This window comes from Pongo pygmaeus, chromosome 9 (genome assembly GCF_028885625.2).
Source record: "Pongo pygmaeus isolate AG05252 chromosome 9, NHGRI_mPonPyg2-v2.0_pri, whole genome shotgun sequence".
In the NCBI taxonomy this organism is placed as follows: Eukaryota; Metazoa; Chordata; class Mammalia; order Primates; family Hominidae; genus Pongo; species Pongo pygmaeus.
The window spans coordinates 108997796-109021174 of NC_072382.2; the positions used below are offsets into that span (position 1 = coordinate 108997796).

General features: G+C 35.4%; 1 protein-coding gene across 5 annotated transcripts in view; it reads right to left on the reverse strand.

Annotated features, from left to right (window-relative positions):
* Positions 1-2519: 2519 nt before the first annotated feature.
* CWF19L2 (CWF19 like cell cycle control factor 2) overlaps positions 2520-23379 on the reverse strand; it is a 132759-nt gene continuing 111899 nt past the window's right edge. For all 5 annotated transcript variants that reach the window (XM_054438811.2, XM_063671394.1, XM_063671393.1 and 2 more), the window contains 4 exons: positions 12703-12858; positions 11022-11102; positions 6066-6167; positions 2520-3215 (listed from right to left, as the gene is read on the reverse strand). In XM_054438811.2, coding sequence (XP_054294786.2) covers positions 3072-3215; positions 6066-6167; positions 11022-11102; positions 12703-12858 — 483 coding nt within the window. In that variant the 3' untranslated portion in view covers positions 2520-3071. The remainder of the gene's footprint in view (positions 3216-6065; positions 6168-11021; positions 11103-12702; positions 12859-23379) is intronic.

The following is a 23379-nucleotide window of genomic DNA, read 5'->3' on the forward strand; positions in this document are numbered from 1 at the left end:
CATATAGCTTCAGTCATCTCCAGATGGGTTTAAACCACTCTAGCTGAGGCCCCAGACATCATAAAACACAGGCAAATCATCCAGCTGAGCCCTTATCAAATGCCTCACCTATAAAACACTATAATATAGTGTTTTATATTAATATAAATATATTAATATATTTATATATTACATTTATTATATTTACAATATAATAAAATGGCTATTACTATAAGCCACTAAGGCAGAGTTTTTATTCACTAATGTATCCCTTACATGCAGAACAGTGACTGGCATATTAAAGACACTGAAGTATTTGTTCTGAGCCAACTTAAAAATGGTATTTCTAGATCACGTAGCAAGTGAGGGCAGTGGATAAAAAATAAGGTTTGAAAGTAGGCATTTCAACATTTAGAGGTTGAGGAGATGAAGAAGAACCAGCAAAGGAGACTGAGAGAATACAACTAGTAATAAAGAAGAATAAATAAGAAACAGTGTTCTAGAATCAAAGTAAAGAAAGTGTTTCATAAAGGGGAAATGACCAAGTATGTCATGGATATGCTGATAGATAAAGATGAGCACTGAGCTTTAATTCTGGATTTGCTAGTGTGGAAAGTCACCAATGACCTTGACCTGAAGAGTTTAGTAGAATGATGAGGGTGAAGTTGAACTTCATCCTCAATGCACTGAGAACAGAATTAGAATGGAGGAAGAGAAAACAGACTTTAAAAAAATGAGTTTCCTGTCAACTGGAGAAAGGGCTAGAGGGGAGATGCAATGCCAAGATTTGCTGTTGATATATTATACAAATATTTTTGTATGCTAATTAGAATAATCCTGTAAAGAAGAGAAAAAAATAATAATATAGAGAGAAGAGGCAATTTAGTAGTTGAGAAGGGATAAAATCCAGTACATAAATGAGTGGATTGGCCCTAGATAAGAAAAACAAAAAAATTTATCTGAAATTAGGAAGAGAAAAAGTAGAGTTCACAGGTATACATGCAGGTATACTGACAAGATGTGCTACAAATTTCCTTCTATTTGCTTCAAAATCAGTAAAATAGGAAGCACAGTCATAATCTGGGAATGAAGAGAGGGCAGATGTGAAATAGTCCTTTAGCACTGTACTCAAATATACTTGGCACATATCTCACTTGAGAACTTGTCACCTTGTGCTGTAATTATTTATGTACATATCTTTTTCCACTAAATTATAAAATAATTTAAGGTAGAGGAAATACTTTTCATTTTTGCATTGCCAGCACATAACACAGTGCTCTACAAACAAATGTTTGTTAATTTGCTGATTGAATAAATTAGTGTTATTGATTCCTTTAAGATTTGGAAGCAAAGCCAAGAGTTTTAAAATAGCAATCAATAAAATACTGTCAAACATCTACTTGATATATATGCCTAAGTGTATGCTGCAAATATTCAAAAACTGAAAACATTAAACTTCAACTTATTTATGAAATTTAAAAAAAACTACAGACAGAACACATACATTTTGCTTTTTAACATATTAAGGAAGCAATGAGATGCTAACATAAAACATAGAGACATGGATGAAGCTGGAAACCATCACTCTCAGCAAACTATCACAAGAATAATCCAGCGAACTATCACAAGAATAGAAAACCAAACACTGCATGTTCTCACTCATAAGTGGGAGTTGAACAATGAGAACACATGGACACAGGGAGGGGAACATCACACACCGGGGCCTGTCAGGGGGTGGGGGGCCTAGGGGAGGGATAACATTAGGAGAAATACCTAATGTGGATGACGAGTTGATGGGTGCAGCAAACCACCATGTCACGTGCATACCTATATAACAAAACTGCACATTCTGCACATGTACCCCAGAACTTAAAATATAATTTAAAAAAGAGAAAAAACAATATGTAGAGTTATAAGTTACAGTGGAGTACACCTCACACTGAATCTAGGTATCCAACACTTCATACAAAAAGGTTCAGCTTCCAAAAAGCCAATAGCTGAAAAAAAAGTTACTACAACAATAATTTCCATTAAAAAAAAAAGTAGGAGCACTCAAAACATAAAACCCCTACACTTACAAAATATGACTATGGTGTGAGTTGAGAACAAATAAAAATTACGTTCCTTGGATCAAGTAAGGGACAACAGAATGTCCCATACTGTCATCCAGGCATGGTGGCTCACACCTGCAATCCCAGCACTTTGGGAAGCTGAAACAGGAGGATAGCTTGAGACCAGGAGTTCAAGGCTACAGTGAACTATGATTGGGCCACTGCACTCCAGCCTGGGTGACAAAGCCAGACTCTGTCTTAATAAATAAAAACAAAACAAAAAGATAAATAAATAAAAACTCTCATTACTTAAGATTTTATGACAATCAGTACAACTCAAAACCAATGATTTGGCTATAAATTTTAACTTTCATGCAAACCCCAAATAACCCTAAAATACATTATTTGGAAGAATGACTTTTAGAACCACCAAAATCCAAAGATACTATTTAAAAATCCAGAAATAAAAACAAATTTGAATCATACAAATTTTCAGTATCATTTAATTCTTTAATACTTTGGGGACATTTCCTTTTCCTTTAACAAAAAGAATAGAAGTGATACTATATACTGCTAGTAGAAAATTAAGAGCTTTTCTATAAAATCCTATGAAATTAAAATTAAATCAAGTCTTATTTTTAAAAATGCAAAAGAAGCCAGACAATAGACTTAACAACCATGAAGCAGACCCACTTCCCTCTGAACCAAGGATTTCCTACGCTTTCTAGATATCCCTTCAGAAAAGGCCTTCTCTAAATTAACTGAACAATTCGGAATACCAAGAAGTAGGTAGAGAGCAGGAATGTGAGCAGATCATCGAGTATAGGTTTTTACTCCATGGTGACTAAAATGAAGTCCATAGATAGGAGCAGGTGAAGAAGAAAACAACACAATCTCCTGATGTACAGTTGTCACTGACCCAGAGCAGTCTGCTGCTGTGACTCTCTCTGCCTGTGACCTGAGGGTCAGTTGCTTCATTAGATGCAATGGAAATAAAACTGAACGGGATCTGAAGAGAAATTTTAAAATGGAAGGTACACCTCAACAGTTTTTACTTTTGGTGAAGTCATATGGTTTCCACCACTGAGCAAACTGCAGTGCTTTTTTCCTCTGATCCTCAAAGCTTTCTCGGATGCCTTTCCTCCAAAGTCTTGGTTCTATATCCAGCATCCCACCTATGATTTCCTTTTAAAGAAAGAGAAAAGCACAAACACAAGCATGTATAAATAATGAAAACAGAAATGAAACTATTTCTGTTTATTCTGCTATAAAATATAACAAGTAGTTCTCCATGACAATGTTCAAGCATAAATACTCGTTGAAGTTAAAAAAATGTTTTCAATTAATTCTAACTAGGCAAACCGTGTGATTCTAAGAGTCCAAGTTAGCTGCATCTCCTATCAAGCAATTTGTCCATTTTGTTGCTTATTAGCACGTCTACTAGATAGTAAGAAAGGGGAGGGAAAACAAGTGAAATTTAATTAATTTGATCTCTATTAGAGGTTCCGGTAAACAATTCTGCAAAAATGTTAATCAACTTCTAGCAATTATTAACTTTATTGCTCAATTGCAGTTGAATCCCAAGCTAATGTTCTCTCTCTGCTACCAAGTATATTTATAAATTAGTTTCTTCCACTATTAGCAGAAATCTTTTTTCAGGAAACAAAATCCTATTGTAATACTAGTTTAAGTAAACCTATTGATAGAATTAAAAATTATATATCACTTTCATTTAAAAAATCACATTCTCAAGTCCCATAATAAATGGCTTTTTGGTTATCTGCTTATTATTCTTGATTTCCTTCATGATCCTCTTCCTATGCTGTTAGCTACAGAAATAAATCAAATTTAGGCATGTGAGTATCCATGTACAGAAAGACATGGGGGAGCCTCCTAACGCTTAAATGCTGAGAGGGAGGGCAGTATGGTAACAAAGCAAAAAACAAAAAACAAAACAACAACAAAAAACAGACTAAGGATCAAATTCTGCATAGTCGGTCTAGCTCCACTGGACTGTGTGGTGAGATCCTGCACAAACCACATAATCTTTCAGATGCAGGTTCTTCATCTTACTTAGGGACCTACTACGCAGAAGCAAATGCCGTATGTTGTAGGGGATACAGAGATTGTGAAGTGAAGACACACAGTTGTCTTCAGACAGAATAGAATCTGGAGCTGTGGTGGGAGGAATAATAACCCAGCTATGCAGCACACTGTCTCAAAAAGTAGAAGGTAAGTGCCAAAGCAGACCATTTGTGGAGACTCAAAAAAAAAAAAAATCTATTTGTTGGACAGACCAGGAGATGCTTCATGGAAAAGGGAATCTCCTGTCATCAGGGAAGGGAAATAAAGGGGTCAACAGAGATAGGAGAAAAGAGAAATGGGGCAAATTGAGATTTAGTTCAAGAGTTTCTCAGCATTGGTCCAAATAAGCAATGTAGTTTAAAAAACCCTAGCTTATAAAAGTTTACCTAAAACTGTCTATAAAATACCAAGTTTTGTCTTAATCTACCATATAAGCTTGACTCTTGTTCTGTTATCAAAGCAGCTGTTAATGGAAAGACTATCCCCATAATCTCTTCTTGCTCTCTGAACAACTGCTTCAGCAGCAGACTGCAGGGAGGTCTTGAGTCCACAGGCTATTTCTTAAAAAGCAAATTTTGAGGAAAATGGCTCAGTGACACAATGCTGACAGAGAAAATTTACTTTTAACTCCAAAACTGTATCATATAAACCAGAATGCATGAATAATACGTGAAGAGAGGGCAATCTCCCAGTTTAATATATACAACTTTTAAAAAATGGATATTTTACTTCCTTTTTTCTACAACCAAGTTTTTGTTTTGTTTTGTTTTCCTGTTTTTGTTTTTAATAAATCCAGCCATAGAGCTTTTGGTTATAAAGCTCTACTGTATAACAACAGGATTTTTCAGAACAGTGAAAAAACATTTCTTTCTAGTTAAAAAAAATTCTTAACACTTCTCAAACTTGTTTCTGTAATATGTTATAATAGTTCAAAGATGCATGTTACTTTGTTACGCTGGTTAACCCACTAAGGACAAGAGCATTAAAAAGTTTTGAATCCAACCTCTGGAGTTGAGATTCCTCTTGAGATACTTCTACTCATTGCAGAAGACGGTCCTCTGCAGGAGATGAAAGTGGGGAGCAGGGTGGAGAACAGGGAATCCCAAGCAGAGTTCACCAAGGCCCCTCTTTTTTAGAGGGCCTGGCTACATAGGGATAAATATGAATGGAAAGGCCTGATCTACACTAGATTAAAGGCTCACTTCTAGAGCAATCATTGCCCAGACTACTTTTGACTGTTTCAGTTGCTGCATTAACTTTATTCCAGTTCCTGACACTATTCTGTAGACTTTAATTTAAAGATTATACCCCACAGAATATAGGAAGGCAATCTGTGGTAGTGAATCAAAAGATCTGTATCCTAATATTTGCCCAGAAACTATCAGCGTAAAATGAGTCATGTGTTCTTCTTGGACTATGCCTTGCTTAATTATAAATGAAGATGAGAAAATTTGTTCTCTAGTTCAACCATGACTATATATACTCCTAGTCCTGTCACTTATTAGCGCATTACCCTGGGCAAGTTACCTAATCTCTCTGTACCTCAGTTTCTTCATCTGTAAAGTGAAATTTATAATAATATCCACACAATAGGATTATTGTGAGCATTAAATGAATGCTTAGAACAGTAGCTGGCACACTGTAAGCCCTTAATAAGTTTTAACAATTATCATCATTCTCAACACAAGCCTGGCTTCCTCCAAAAACAACCATTATAGCAATTGTTGACACTGTCAAGAAATGTTTGGTTCCAAAGTAACATTCCTGGCTCTGTTATATACATTCCAGGATATTTTTATTAATAGTTGCTAGGTATTCTCTCTCTAAAAACTGGGTGGAGCAGTACTCACCAATTTCTTTGTATACTGTGCCCAAAGTTTTTATTTCCTTTCAAAAGAAAAATGTTACCAAATTGCTAACTCTCGGATTTTATCAAATTTGTGAGCCTACCTTTCCAAAGTAATGAGGGAATCTGTGCTGATCTTCAATGACATGGGCAAACCCTCCGTGAAGGCCAAAATCCACAGAGAAGTAAGGTAACCCTCTGGGTATCTAAATAAACAGACAAATCACAAATGGAATACAGTATGAAACCAGAAAGTTAAGTTTAATCCCTCCCCTCTTCTCTGGAAGGACAGTAATCTTAAGCATTCCTCAAGACAAATGTACAAAATGAATTTCCAATTCTAGAGATATTTAAACAATGACCTAACTTTCTGAGTAAAATATCTCATTTTGGTAGCCTTTCAGCCAGATAGTTCATCATTATCTATGAATTATAATCAAAACCAACTATTTTGCTGTCCTTGGGGAAAACCAAGGGGGAAAATTATACTTTTTAAAAATACAAATGCAGAATAATTTCCCTTAGACTATACAAATAGAGAATAAGTATATGCCTTCTTGTTTTCTACTCACAATGCAGAACGGCAAGAGGGACCTGGCCACATACTTAGAGTTCTCCTTGAATCTTTACAGTTATATATTTATCAAAGATAAATTATATAAAAACAATCATAATTTTTTATGAGCTGGTGAAGTGGATACAGCAACACTTAGTTTACCAGCCTTATTTCAAAATATCTCCAGGATTAAATCCCTACTGTCTTTTTCTCTCCCTTCCTTATTCCTTCCTTCCCTCCCTCTGTCTCTCTACACACACACACACACACACACACACACACACACACACTTTAAACTATTTCATGACTAGGAAAAGCCATAAATTCTTGTTTTCTCTATCAATTAAGTAGATTTTGTGTACTTGCAAGTTTTGCTTCAAAGCCCAAACTTTGCCACTAGAAATTATCCAAGTGGGTCAATTTATAGCAACATTTCTCCTCTCTAATTCCCTCATATAGTCTGTACTTACTTATTTGGGCACTGAATCACATGGTCCTACTTAACTATACAAATTGTGTATTGTGTAAAGGCACAATGTGGAAGGGCACAGTATGGTATAGTGGAGAGTGGTCACCTTGAAATATTACAAGGCAACTAAAATTAGGGCTTATAAAAAGTTTTTCATGTTATTTAAAAAGCACACGTAAAAATCTGTTCACAAAATAGTATATAACATTAAATACAGAGAAATGGGTTACCATTTGTGGCTTTAATTTTTCTATATTTCCACATTTTTAAATATAATAATCATGTTATCACCTTGACTATTAGGAAAAAACAAAGTAAAAGAGACAGACAAGGCTCCAATTGCAACTCTGATTCTTATAAGTGTGTTACCTCAGACAAGTTAATTAACATCTCTGAGTCTCATGAGAAACATGAAGAAATGCCCTAGTCCTCAATTTGCCATGAATATACTGGCTTAGGTGACAAAAGGGACTTTGCAGATATTATTAAGGATCTTGAGATGAGGGGATTTTCCTGGGTTATCCAGATAGGCCCAATGTAATCATAAGGACACTAATAAGAGAGATAGGAAGGTCAGAGTCAGAGAAGGTGGAAGATACTACACTCTTGGCTTTGAAGACGAAGGAAGGGGCCATAAGCCATGAATGCAGGTGGCTTCTAACAGCCAGAAAAGGCAAAGGAATGGATTCTTTCTAGGGCCTCCAGAAGGAATGCAGGCCTGCTGACATCTTGATTTTAGCCAAAAGAAACCCACTTTGTACTTGTGATCACCAGATTTTTAAGATAAATCTATGGTGTTTTAGGCCAATATGTTTGTGGTAATTCTTACAGCAGCAATACGAAACCAATATGTTTGTGGTAATTCTTACAGCAGCAATACGAAACCAATATACATGCCAAGGCTCAACAACCTATGGCATATTTGCCAAGATGGCACAATGAACACACTACTACTTTCACACAAAGGCAACTGCTGTCACAAGCTTCTCTACTCCCTGCAGGCTGCAAAAGGTGCAACCTGCTGCTTGCTAGAAGAGTTGTTAGCAGGCGTTGCAAAGGCTCTAGTACCAAAGTGTATGTACATTTAGCACTTTCTTTTTTGTGCACTGGCCAGTCAGAGGAAATGCATTTGGAACTCTGGCACCACTCTTTAAAGGCACTGACAGAATTAAAGCAAAACTTTTTAATTATGGTAGAAAAATAGAAGTATTTGGATTTTTCACTTTTATTCCAGATGTTACTCCTGACTTCTTATAAGTATCCTTGAGTTTGAAGGCCTCTGGTAAACCCACATTTTCGTGAGAAGTGCTTTCCTTAGTTTACAACATCAATTTCTAAATGTTGTATGTTTTTTCAATTGCTATAGTTATCACAAAATTAAACTTAAAATACCATTTTTTAAAGTTCAGAAAGAATTCTCATGCAATCTCACTAAAACAGCCTTGTGAAAAATGACTGCTTTTCTCGACAGTTACTTATTATCATGCAATTCCTCTGCATTGAACACTCAGATCTGTTTTTCCTGTTTATTTCCATGTACCTCACATTACACTGAAAAGAAAGCAAATGGGCCAAAGAAAATGAACAAAATGGGCAGATAAAGAGAAGCTTACCTTCATACAGCAAAGAAAAACATAAATTTGTAAAAATCAGAACGGATTACATATATGTGAATCTCTATTATAAGCCAAGAATTTACACAGTGAAAAAAAACCACCCCACCCTCAAGGATGCAGGCAAAATATTTCATGAAATTATTAAGGAAGGACATAAAGTTTTTAAAAGAAGTATAATAAGGTTCTTTCAGAAGTAATAATAATGTTAAAATAACTCAGTATTGTTCACTTCATGTTCAAAAATACTTTTATTAATTTTTGAAAAGATAATGGAAAGTTTATTAACCAAAAAGTGACCTCCTTTGGAATTATTCTTATACTTATGTACTCTTCTCATTCTCACTTCCATCCACATAATTATAAAATCTTAAAGCTAAAAGGGGCTGGGTGCAGTGGCTCACACGTGTATTCCCAGCACTTTGGGAGGCGGAGGCAGGCAGATCACGAGGTCACGAATTCGAGACCAGCCTGACCAACATGGTGAAACCCCGTCTCCACAAAATACAGAAATTAGCCAGGCGTGGTGGCGCGCTCCTGTACTCCCAGCTACTCAGGAGGCAGAGGCAGGAGAAACGCTTGAACCTTGGAGGTGGAGTGATCATCACTGGGTGACAGAGCTAGACTCTGTCTAAAAAAAAAGGTAAAAGGGATCTCAAGAGGTCATCTGGCTCATCCTTCATTGACTGTAACCCTCAGCTAGTCTCAGATACAATACTATGTGATGCCTTAATAAAGGCAATTGCTGCTATCTTTGAAATGCTTTAAAATTGAATATACAACTGCCATTTTTACAGTATCTGTGTTTCTTATGTTTCATAATGTTAAGTTAAAATATTAAGACCTCCTGGCTACTTAATTCAGGCACTCATTGAGCTTTTAAAAAAGAAACACATAATAAGGTACTAGATAGTTCACCAGTAAGAAAACGTATACACAGTATAGAAAACGGGGACTAATATATCAAATTTTTTTTCTCCTTTGAAATATTTTCAACTGTCATTAAAATTGTGTTGTGAAAGAATACTTAACAGCATGAGAAATTATAACATGAGAAGTGAAAAACGTAGCATAAAAGATGTATGTACATTAAATGCCTTTTTCTATAGGCACATAAAGGAGAGAAGTAAACAGTACATTTAGAGTTTCTGTTTTGTTCTACTTTGTTTTTTAATATGCTGTCTGGCCCAATTCACCAGCAGACAAGAGAAAATGATTGTAGATAATGTTTTACCTCTAAAATAAAACTATGTATCTTGAATAATGTAATAAAATGGAATCTTTTGACTGGAATATAATAAGTGTAATAAAGAATCCTATTAGTTACGTGACATGTAACAGGAGTCTGGCTTTCCAAAAGAAGAAATGGGAGAGAAGTATTCCAATGACACCTACTAGAATAGGGACTGGCAAACTTTTTCTGAAAAGGACCACATAATAAAATATTTTAGGCTTTGCAGGTCATATGTTCTCTGTAGGGACTACTCAAATCTGCCCTTGTACCATGAAAGCAGCCATAAGCAATACCTAAGCAAATGAGTGCAGCTGTGTTCCAATAAAAGTGCATTTACACAAACAGGCAGAAGACTGGGTTTAGTGTGCAGGGCTTGAGTTGCCAACTCCAGCACTAGACTATAAGCTCCATCAAGTCTGGAATCTTTGTTTTGTTCCACTGTGTACCAAAAGCATCTTGAACAATGCCTGGTAAATATCAGGCACACAATAAATATTTGTAGAATAAACTACTTTTTGAATAGAAAAACAAAAAGGAACCACACTTCTATTAAGTCTCTATTCCATTCCATTTAATTTGTATTTCTAGAAAAGAGAAAAAATCATTACCAGACGTGCTCAACTTACGTGTAACTTGTATGTAAAAGGTGATCTACAAATAAAGATTAAACTATGAGGTATGATTAGGCAAGTCTCCAAAAGAACCCACAATCTAACTCAGCTACTATTTTATAGTTTTATAGGAACGTAATAGTGAACCTTTGTATAAGAAAAAGAAAATGAGTTCCAAATTCAAAATGGAACATCTAGGAAAATTTTTCTCTCAGTGTAATTGCAGAACAATATATTTCAAGAAGGCCCTTCTCACCATTTGTCCCACAGGGGCTGAGAAGCTCGCCACAGCAGTTCTCACAGCAGATTCTAATAGCTGCCATAGCCAATTATAGGGACTACAGTGGCAGAAGGCCAAAGGTCAGGAAGAAACATTCATGTGAACAAATAAAAACCCTCTACAAACAAATAAACATTTTCTAGACCAGGTAGGATAAAAATAACTTCATTTGTGGAACTAGTAACTTCGCCTTCAGTCACTCAACCAAATGGTCCCTTTGTCAACTAAGACATGGAAATTAATAAAGATCCTGAGCACTAGGGTAATTTCTTTTACCAGGAAAAAATTGATACTTACAGACTTTCTGGTATCTTTTGAAGAGAGATCTATCAACTTCTTGTTCATGGACCACTCTTCATCAGATTCCATTATGGCTTTCTAAGAAATATCCATTTGTTAAGTGAAAAAAGAATATGTAAGTAAATAAAAAGAGACAGCTTATAACAAGTAATATAACAAATTAATTATGGGGTATATTATACATAGTAGGCCATTATTCTGAACTGATTAAGGCTTTAATTTTAGCTATTTAAAATATGAACTTCTTAAATTTTTGAAATCCTACCATTAGCCAAAGATAATATTCTTTTACTCATTCTTAACTGTTGTACTAACTTGAGCCCAACTTTACATGGCAATCCTTAATAAGACCAATCAATTTAATATGAAACGTAATTTGTGATCATAAAGTTCCATTTATAGCACTGCATTCATAGAGATTACTAAATAAATTCATTTAGCTTTACTGCTCTTTTTCCAAAAGGCAACAGAGTAATTTACATGCTTTCTGGCAACCCAGGACTTGAACTATTTCTGCTCATATAATGAAGAAGTAAAAATACAGGAAAAAAAATGTGCTCTAGAAAATAAAGCCTGTTTTTTAAAAGTGCAGGAAGCATAAGTCTATTTCAAGCAGATAGTAACTTAACTTTGATTGCATGCAACTCAATGCTTTTATTTACCCCTCACATATTTTATGCTTTTGATCTCAGAATTTATATAACTAAAATTTGTCAATTTGTAATTTAAAAAATAAGAATTTTTTAAAATGCAGGGAGAAAATACATAGAAATGGAGTAAGACTTCCTATGCTAAGCAATGTTACTACTATTTATAGTAAAGAAATATTTAAAAGAAAGAAAAGCCAGAGTGATAAATATAAAATAACCTCATGTTTTTACAGTATTGTTATTAATGAAGCAAATTTTAAAGATAAAATAACATTCAAATAAGTTCTATTTAAATAGAACAGATACAGTGCTGTTACCTATTTAAAAGGTACCAGTTGCTTGGCTTGACACTGTAATATAGCACATTCAATATAAAAGCATCTTCAATGATCACATAAAAGCTTTAGTGTAGGCCAGGTGCAGTGGCTCATGCCTATAATTCCAGCACTTTGGGAGGCTGAGGCGGGCAGATCACGAGGTCAAGAGATCGAGACCATCCTAGCCAACATGGTGAAACCCCATCTCTACTAAAAATACAAAAATTAGCTGGGTGTAGTGGTGCATGCCTGTAGTCCCAACTACTCAGGAGGCTGAGGCAGGAGAATTGCTTGAACACAGGAGGCAGGAGTTGCAGTGAGCCAAGATCAGGCTCTGTCGCCCAGGCTGGAGTGCAGTGGTGCCATCACAGCTTACTGCAACCTCTGCCTCCTGGGTTGAAGTGATTCTCCTGCCTCAGCCTCCTGAGTAGCTGGGACTACAGGCACCCACCACCATGCCCAGTTAATTTTTGTATTTTTAGTGAAGATGGGGTTTTAGCATGTTGGCCAGGCTGGTCTTGAACTCCTGACCTCAGGTGATCTCCCCACCTTGGCCTTCCAAGTGAGGCACTGTGCCCGGCCTATTTCATTTCTTTATATAAATTTTGATATAAGTATATAGGAGAAAAATACGTTAATAAAGACAACAATATTTGTAAAATAGCACTATAGCAAAAAATAAGTGTATATGCAAAGACTACTTATAAATACCTTAAAATAGATGGGAGCCATGTCACCCACTTCCTTGGGAAGAGGAATACATTCATAAACCATGTGATACTGTTTCTTCATGCTCATATTAGTTTCCAAAAAAATGCAGTCTAATCCTTTATCTTCAAACATCTTTACCAGTGATTTTCTGAACATCTAAAAAAAAAAGAACTAGGTAAAGAAAACACTTAAAGGAGACTCAAAATCAGCATTTTCAAGATATTTGAAATATGAAAACTTTAATAAAAAAGTATAAATCCCTTTAAAATGAAAAATAAAATAAATAGTAATATCTGAACTCTGCAATGTTATAGTTACTTTACTTTCTAAATCTACTATATAATTTCATATATTTAAGCAAGACTTCTAAAAACACTGAAACCCACTATGTATATATTAGAAATAGTTTCAGTAAAATGAGAGAAAGAAGTGATAAAAATCAAATGTAGGTGGTAAAATATGCAGAACTGACAGAACAATCATAGGAAAATATCCATAAGCCAAAAGAGATACTCTGAGCAGATGGGCATCCTTAAACTCAGAAGTACATGAGAATTCACTTCCAGTTGTTTTCCTATGCTCATAGCATCTGCATTTGTTGGTTCCCTATGTCTGCTGACCCATCACTAATAACCTTGTATATTCAGGTAGAACTCTATTTTCACATATAATGCAGTCCTATAAAGTATATGAAAGCCAAATACGCTAAAGTTGAAAAGTAATAGGGTTTTCTCTTCCCAAGGAACTAAGTATTATTATACAACTATATACAACTATACACACACATATAATCAGTTGTGGAGGTGTGTGTTTTGTGTGTGTGTGTGTGTGTATTTCACACTCCTAGGCCTAAGGGGCAGCTGTTTGTAGAGGGTGACTGAATGGAGCTGAGTGGTCCAGGATGTCTGCATGCATTCACATGACACCCCCTGTAGTACAGGATGGAGCTAGGGATTGAAAGAAAGGGGAGCAGGCTGAAGGCTGGATGCCAGAGCCCAGCTCTGTCCACATCACCTGTCTTACTGTGAACCCCTCAAGCTGTCCAAGAATTCTGGATGAGCGCGGTGGCTCATGCCTGTAATCCCAGCACTTTGGGAGGCCGAGGTGGGTAGGTCACCTGAGATCAGGAGTTCAAGATCAAGGTGTCTAAGAATTTTAAACTAAAGTTGGCCTTGTAAGAGGTTATGAAAGTATATTTAAGTAGGAAGATAAAATGTATTTTATTTAGATTTGTCAGCTTGATTCATAACTTTTTAATATTTTATTTAAACATTTTGTTGTGAGGTAATTACAGATCACATGTAGTTATAAGAAATAATACAGAGAGATCCATGTACGCTTTACTCAGTTTCCCCAAGGTAACATCTTATAAAACTATACTATAATATCACAACCAGGATATTGACAATGATATAGTCAACATTGAGAGCAATTCCAACACCGTCCATAAAGATCTTTTGTTACCCTTTTACTTTCTCTTCTTTTATTTTTAGAGATGTGGTTATGCTATGTTGCCCAGGCCGAAGTACCAGTGGCTATTCACAGGTGCAATCATAGCACACTACAACCTCGTACTCAGGTTCAAGCAGTCCTCCCTCATTAGCCACCTGAGTAGCTGGGACTAAAAGCGCACACCACCATGGCCAGCTCCTGTTACCCTTTTGCAGTCACAGTCCTTCCACACCCTACCCAGTCCTCATTCCCCTTTCTTCTACCTTCACCCTTATTGTGTTCCTGATTTAATTCTTACATTTCAAGAATGTTACATAAATAGAACCACGTAATCTTTTGAGGTAGGCTTTTTTCTTTGTTTTTCTTCAACTGTTACTTTAAGTTCTAGGATACATGTGCAAGATGTGCATGTTTGTTACATAGGTAAACGTGTGCCATGGTGGTTTGCTGCACAGATCATCCCATTACCTAGGTATTAAGCCTAGCAACCATCAGCTATTCTCCCTGATGCTCTCCCTCCTCCCACCTCCCACCACCGACAGGCTCCAGTGTGTGTTGTTGCCCACCACCATGTGTCCAGGTGTTCTCATCATTTAGCTCCCATTTATAAGAAAGAACATGTGGTGTGTGGTTTTCTGTTCTGGCATTAGCTTGCTGAGGATAATGGCTTCCAACTCCATCCATGTCCCTGCAAAGGACATGATCTCATTCCTTTTTATGGCTGCACAGTATTCCATGGTGTATACGTACCACATTTTTTTATCCAGTCTATCATTGATGGGCATTTCGGTTGATTCTATGTGTTTGCTATTGTGAATAGTGCTGCAATGAACATATGTGTGCATGTATCTTTATAACAGAATGAATTATATTCCTTTGGGTATATACCCAGTAATGCAATTGCTGGGTCAAATGGTATGCCTCTAGGTCTTTGAGGAATTGCCACACTGTTTTCCACAATGGTTAAACAAATTTACACTCCCACAGTGTATAAGCGTTCCTTTTTCTCTACAACCTCACAAGCATCTGTTGTTTTCTGACTTTTTAATAGTAGCCATTAGGCTTTTTTCAATCAGCATATTCTCTGGAGATCCACCCAGGTTGTTTCATGTATCAACAATTCATTCTTTTTCACTGCTGAGAGTATTCCTGATATGGATGTACCCAGTATGTTTAACCATTCACCTTTACAGAATATCTGGGGTGTTTCTAGTTTTCAGTTATTACAAATAAAGCTGCTATGAACATTCGTGCACAGGTTTTTGGGGAAATATAACTCCATTTCTCCGGAATAAATGCCAAGAAGTGCAAGAGTTGAGTCCTATGATCGTTGCATATTTCATATTTTTAAAAACTGCCAAACTGTTTTCCAAAGTGGTCATACTATTTTACATTTCTACCAATAACAGAAGAGCAATTCTGTTTCTCTATATCCTGGCCAGCATCTGGGGTTGTCAATGTGTTTTATTTGACATTTTGATAGGTCTAATTTATCATTGTGATTTTAATTTGCATTTTCCTAACGGCCAATATATTAAACATCATTTTTATATCCTTACTTGCCATCTATTAATATAGATCCTCTTCAGCAAAATGTTTCTTCATGTCGTTTATCCTTTTTTTTTTTTTTTTTTTTTTTTTGAGATGGAGTCTCGCTCTGTCACCCAGGCTGGAGTGCAGTGGTGTGATCTCAACTCACTGCAGACTCTGCCTCCCAGGTTCAGGTGATTCTCCCGCCTTGGCCCCCCCAATAGCTGGGATTACAGATGTGCACTACCACACCCGGCTAATTTTTGTATTTTTAGTAGAGTCGAGGTTTTGCCATGTTGGTCAGGCTGGTCTCAAACTGCTGACCTGAGGTGATCCAACCACCTCAGCCTCCCAAAGTCCTGGGATTACAGGCGTGAGGCACCACGCTCAGCCAATTTTCTAATTGGATTGTTTGTTTTTACTGTTTTGACATTCTAGATATAAAAATATTCTTTATATATTCTAGATACAACAAATCCATTGCCAGGTATGTGGTTTGCAAATATTTTCTCCTAGTCTATAATTTGTCTTTTCATCTTTGTATCAGAGTCTTTTGCAGAACAAAAGTTTTTAATTTGACAAAGCTCAATTTATCAATTTTTGTTTCCATGGATTATACTTTTGGTGTCAAGTCAAAGAACTCTGTGTACCCAAGATCTTGACAATTTTATCTTTTCTCCCAAAAGTTTTATAGTTTTGCACCTTACATTGGAGTGCTGTGCTCCACTTTACAATGGAGGGCTGTGTTCCGTTTTGAGTTAATATTTATATAAGGTATGAGGTTTAAGCTGATACTCAGTTTTTTGCTATGCATGTCCAATTGCTCCAGCACCATTCACTGAAAAAGCTATCCCTTTTCCACCAAATTGCTTTTGCACCTTTGTCAAATTCAGTTGAGAATATTTGGTTGTGTCTATTTCTGGGTTGTCTATTTGGTTTAATTAATCTATATGTCTATCCCTCCACCAATATCACATAGTCTTGATTACTGTAGATACGTAATAATCTTGCTTGTTTTACATCTCCAGTAATCAGGTAAGGCTGATTCTTGCAACTTTATTCTTCTTGTTCAAAATTATTTTCACTATTTTGGTTCCTTTGCCTTTCCATATAAAGTTTAGAATCATTCTATCTATACCTACAAAAAAATCTTGCTGGGATTTTGATAAAAATTGTGTTAAACTAGTATATTAATTTGAGGAAGACTGTCATCTTTACTATGTTGACTCTCCTAATCCATAAACATGGTATATCTACATTTATTTTATTTTTGAAATTTCTCTTATCAGTGTTTTGTAGTTTTTAGCATACAAAATATGGACACGTTTTGTTAGATTTGTACCTTAGTCCATCCTCAGTATTTGTGGATTCCATATTTACAAATTTGTCTTCCAAATCAATTCTCATGGCATTTTTGAGATCTTTCACAGACAACTGCAGAGTGGTGAAAAAGTTGAGTCATCTGACATACACCTTCCCAATCAAAGTTGAACAAAGCAATGGTCTGCCCTGTTTCAGTTCTCAATGTAAACAAGTGTGCTTTTCAGGGTCTATTTAGTGCCACATTTCCACATATTTGTGCTTTTTGTTTTTGATTTCCCTGTTCAAACTGGACTCTAAGCACATTACTGAAGTGCCATCTGGTGTTCCTTAGCACAACACTGTGATGTGATGTGCCTTATGGAGAGAATAAGCTTTAGATAAGCTTCCTTCAGGCAGTCTTTAATCTTTGATTCTGAGAGTTTTTATCATAAATGAGTAGGAATTTCATCAAATGCTTTTTCTTCATTGATTGATATGAACATGGTGGATTATAATGATTTATTATCTAATATTGAACCAGTCTTGCATACTTGGTATAAGCCCCACTTGGACATAGTGTGTTATTGTTTTTATATATTGCCAAACTCTATTTGCTAATATTTTGTTAATAATTTTTACACCTCTATTCACAAAGGATATTGAGTTGTAGTTATTTTATTTAACTGTCTTGTGGTATGAGGATAACACTAACTTATGGTATCAGGATAATACAAACTCCCAATATGAATAACTGGAAAGTGTTCTTTCCTCAAGAGATTATATAAAATTGGTGTCAATTCTTTAAAAGTTTCATAAAATTCTCCAATGAAACCATCTGGTTTTGGAGTTTTAATTTTTTAGAAGTTTTACATTATGAAGTCTACTTCCTTATTAGTTAAAAGATTGTTCAAATTGTCTATTTCATATTGAGTGTGTTGTAACAGTTTGCATTTCAAGGAACTGGTCCATTACATCCATAGTTGTTCATATTATTCCCTTATTATCTTTTTGATGACTGCAAAATCTATATTAATACTGTTTTATTTCTGATATTGGTAACTTGTTTTTTCTCATTTTTTTCCTTTGTTGGTCTTGCTAGAAGTTTATTAATTTATCTTTTTTAAAACCCCAACTCTTGTTTCACTGATTTTCTCTATGATTTTTCTATTTTCAATTTCATTGATTTCTGCTCTTATCTTTATTATTTCTGTCCTTTTGCTTGCTTTGGATGTACTTTGCTCTTCTTTTCCTAGGTTCTTGAGGTGAAGGTTTTTCCTCTTTTCTATTAAGTATTTAGTGCTATAAATTTCTCTCTCGGCACTCCCTTAGCTGTGCCTCATAAATCTTAACATGTAATTTCATTGTAATTCAATTAGATTATTATTTCTTAAATTTCTCCTGAAACTTCTTTTTAAGCTCTATTGAAGTGTATTATTTAATTTCCAAGTATTTGGGAATTTTTCTATTATCTTTCTGTTATTAATTTCTAGTTTGATTCCACTGTAGTCAGAGAATGTACTCTGTATGATTTCAGTTGTTTTAAATTTGTTGAGGTTAGTTTTGTGGCAAGATAGAGCCTATGCTCTGAAAAAAAATGTTTTCTAATATTGTTAAGTGGAGTGTTATACAAATATTGATTAAATCCTGCTGACTGATGGTTATAGTAGGCTGACTAATGGCCCCCAAGATATCCAGGTCCTATTCCCAAGAACCTAACAACATTACCATATACGGCATAAGAGACTTTTCAGATATAATTAAGAATCTTGAGACAGGAAGATTATCCTGGATTGCCTGGGTATATCTTAAATGTAATTAAAAGTTTCCTTATAACAACAGGTGCTGGAGAGGATGTGGAGAAATAGGAACACTTTTACATTGTTGGTGGGACTGTAAACTAGTTCAACCATTGTGGAAGTCAGTGTGGTGATTCCTCAGGGATCTAGAACTAGAAATACCATTTCACCCAGCCATCCCATTACTGGGTATATACCCAAAGGACTATAAATCATGCTGCTATAAAGACACATGCACACGTATGTTTACTGCGGCACTATTCACAATAGCAAAGACTTGGAACCAACCCAAATGTCCAACAACGACAGACTGGATTAAGAAAATGTGGCACATATACACCATGGAATACTATGCAGCCATCAAAAATGATGAGTTCATGTCCTTTGTAGGGACATGGATGAAACTGGAAATCATCATTCTCAGCAAACTATCGCAAGGACAAAAAACCAAACAATGCATGTTCTCACTCATAAGTGGGAATTGAACAACGAGAACACATGGACACAGGAAGGGGAACATCACACTCCGGGGACTGTTGTGGGGTTGGGGGAGGGGGGAGGGATAGCATTAGGAGATATACCTAATGCTAAATGACGAGTTAATGGGTGCAGTACACCAACATGGCACATGTATACATATGTAACTAACCTGCACATTGTGCACATGTACCCTAAAACTTAAAGTATAAAGATAATAAAATAAAAAAAAATAGGTTACAAAACTAACAAAAAAAAAAAAGAAGGCTAACTTGTTAGTTTGCAAATAGAATAAAATCTCAGACCCTTTGCAGTACTGATATTCATATAATTCAAATATGCCTATTCAGGTAGAAATAAAGGGCTTCTTGGTTATTTTATGTTTTACAAAAATAGATGACATTATATTTATCTTTCTCCTCTTGCTTTTCTTCCTCAAAAATGCCTTATAGAAAAGCATCTAAGTCAACTTGCATTAATACAGTTTATTTTTGGTGGCTATATTTTATTCTTTGATGTACATATAATGGAATGTATTTAATCTTCCCTGTATGCCACCATGAGCACTATCACAATAAAATTCATGTACATGTAAAAAAAAAATAAAAAAAGAAAGCATATTGATTTCTGTATTTTAATTTTTATCCTGCTATCTTAACAAATGCTTATTTTTATAATTGGCTTTATCATAGATTCAGTCATATTTATAGAATATAATGTTATGTCATTGGCAAATAAAGATGTTATTATTCTTTTCCAAAAAAAAAGTGTCCTTATAAGAGAGAGGCAGAGCAAGTTGTGACTAAAGAAGAGGAGAAGGCAATATGATGACAGAAGCAGAGACTGAAATGATGTAGCCACAAGCCAAGACATGCTGGCAGCCCCTAGAAACTAGAAGAGGTAAGGAATAGATTCTCTTCCAGAGTCTCCAGAAGGAACTAGTCCAGTAGATACCTTGATTTTAGCCCCATAAGACTCATTTGGAATCTGACCTCCAGAACCATAAGAAAATACACTTCCATAGTTCTAAGGCACCAACTCTGTGGCAATTTGTTACAGCAACAACAGGAAACTAGTGCAATGGTGTTTTTAAGTTCTTTTTATCCTTGATGACTTTCAGTCTGGTTGTTCCACCAGTTGTTAAAATGAGGTGCTGAAGTCTCTAACCATAATCATGAATTTGTCTACTTCTCCTTTCAGTTCATTCAGTTTTTGTTTTACACATTTTGTGCCTCAGTGTTGGTGTACACACATTTAGGACTGCTATGTCTTCTCGGTGGATTGACCCTTTCATCATTATGTAATGTCCCTCTCTTCTTTGGTAATTTCCTCTGCTCTAACGTCTACTTTATCTGGCATAAATGCTTTCTTTTCATTAATGGCTGCATAATATATATTTTTCCATCCTTTTATATTATTCTACTTGTGGTATTATTACATTTGAAGAGTTCTTGCAGACAGCATATAGTTATGAAATCTCCTTTACCAAACTATCTTTTAACTGATATACTGTTTATTGATATAGTAGAGATATTCTATTTTTATTTTTTTTGTTTTCTGTTTGTTCTTTCTATTGTTTTTCTGGATCCTTTCTCTTGCCTTTCGATGGTTACTTGAACATTTTTAGAATTCCATTTTGATTTATTTAGTGTTTTTCAGTCTGTCAATTTGTATAGTTTTTAAAGTGGTTTTAAGAGTTGCTTTAAGGCATTACATATACATACATATATATTTAATCACAGTCTACTAGGGCCATTTTACCAATGCAAATAAAATATAGACACCTTACTTCCCTTTATGTCTCTTTACTCTCCCTCAGTTAGAACATAATTGTCTTAAATACTTTCTCTACATACATTTGGAAACACATCAGACACCAGGTGTGGTGGCTCACGCTTGTAATCCCAGCACTTTGGGAGGCCGAGGCAGGCATATCACCTGAGGTCAGGAGTTCAAGACTAGCCTGGCCAACATGGTGAAACCCCATCTCTACTAAAAATACAAAAATTAGCTGGGTGTGGTGGTGCCTGCTTGTAGTGCCAGCTACTCAGGAAGCTGAGGCACAAGAATCGCTTGAACCCAGGAGGTAGAGGTTGCAGTGAGCCAAAATCATGCCACTGCACTCCAGCCTGGGTGGCAGAGTAAGACTCAATCTCAAAAAAAGTTTCTGGGGCTGCCAGCATTTCTTGGCTAGTGGATGCATCATTTCAGTCTCTGCTTCTGTCATCATATTGGCTTCTCCTCTTCTTTAGTCAAAACTTATTTGCTCCTTCCTGATTTTCCAGGATTTTTTCTTTTATCATTTCCTTTCTGTTTAAAGAACTTCCTTTAGCTATTCTTTTAGGATAGCTCTGCTGATGACAATTTCTCTTTGTTTTCCATTACCTAACAATGTCTTGATTTTCTCCCATATTCCTGAAGGATATTTTCACTAGAAACAGAATTCTTGCTTGACAGTTATTTTCTTTCAGCACTTGAGAAATGTGCTACTTCCTTCTGGTCTCCATGGTTTCTAGTGAGAAATGCGCTGTCATTCAAATTGTACTTTCCTTATAGCACTTGTTGTATTTTCCTAATTGCTTGTTGAAGCATTTTTATGAGGGCTGCTTTAAAATCTTTGTCAGATAATTAGAACATCCATCTTGGTGTTGGTGTCTATTGATTACCTTTTTCAACCTAGTTGAGATTGTCTTTATAATAAATTATTTTCAATTGAAATCTGGATATTTTGAGAATTAAGAGACTGGATCTTGTTTAAATTTTCTGTTTTATATGGCTTTTCCTAATACTGCTCCATCAGAAGAAAGAGAGAGACTACCTCATTACTGCTATATGGGGATAGAAGTTCAGGTTCTCAACTTGGCCTCTGTTGACACTCAAAAATGGGAGAGACTACTCATTACTGCTGGGTAGCAGATGGGAGTTCTAGGTTCCCATTAGGCTTCCACTGATACTATCCTGACTGGAAGGAGGAGGCATGCCTCGTGCCTCCTCCCCACATGGTTTCCACTCATCACTACCTTCACATGCCTAGTGTTACTTGCACAAAAAAAACTAAAAAACAGAATCAAATAGGAAAATACACAAATTTGCTATTATGACAGCTTTTCAGATTGTCTCTATTTTGTTACTTGTTACTATGCTTATAAACTTTTATTTATTAAAAAAACTTTATTGTTACTTACTTCAATATCTAGTCCTACAGTGAGAAGATAACCTTATATACTAGAAAAAAGAAAATCGTTAACAGAGTGGAACTATGTATTTGTAACCCAAACTTTTTCAAAGAAGAAAAGATGTACATAAAAAGCAACAGCAATAACAATAATAAAAGTTTAAATAATCTGAAAATTACCTCACAAACATCCTTACTTCATGTTTGTTCATACTCCCTTTCTGGCTTAATTATTGGATGACTGTTCTAGATTTTATCTGGAGAATAGTGAAGAAGGCAGACTCACAATGTCATGAATTATAAACAAAAACTGAAAAAATACTAAATTAGTGTTGCAAGAATGGTTCTGTATTATAAAATATATAAACCTCATACTAATAGCTCCAAGGAGGATACACACACATTTAAGTACTTCTCCTCTCTCTTTCTCTCTCTCTCTATACACACACATATATATAGAATATTTTAATTTACAAATATGATTTTAATGGAATAATTTGAGTTTGATCAACATCAAGCATGATGTTCTCCATACTCAATAACAAATACGCTATACAAAAATATTCATTTTTTAAAAAGTTATGTAACAACTAAACAATGGGGAAAGTTTTTGTAGTTCCGTATCATAAGATAAACCAAAACTTTTACATTTAAGAGAGATACAGAGTTCCCATGTTATGGAGATGACATGAAATTCCCATATTCCTAGTAAAAAAACACTTCATTCTTTGGGTAACCACTACTTTCCACATTTCTAACCTATCATTATTCATCTAATTGCCCATTCCTCATTTAGTCAATGCATCCAGACTACAATTTCTTATAATCAGTTTAAGGAAACTATACTGCAGAATGTTGCAGGTCCTTTTGTATCAACACAGTATAAAAAAATCAAGTACATATGAATACATAATTTTGACATTAAAATTAAAGTACTCCTTAAAA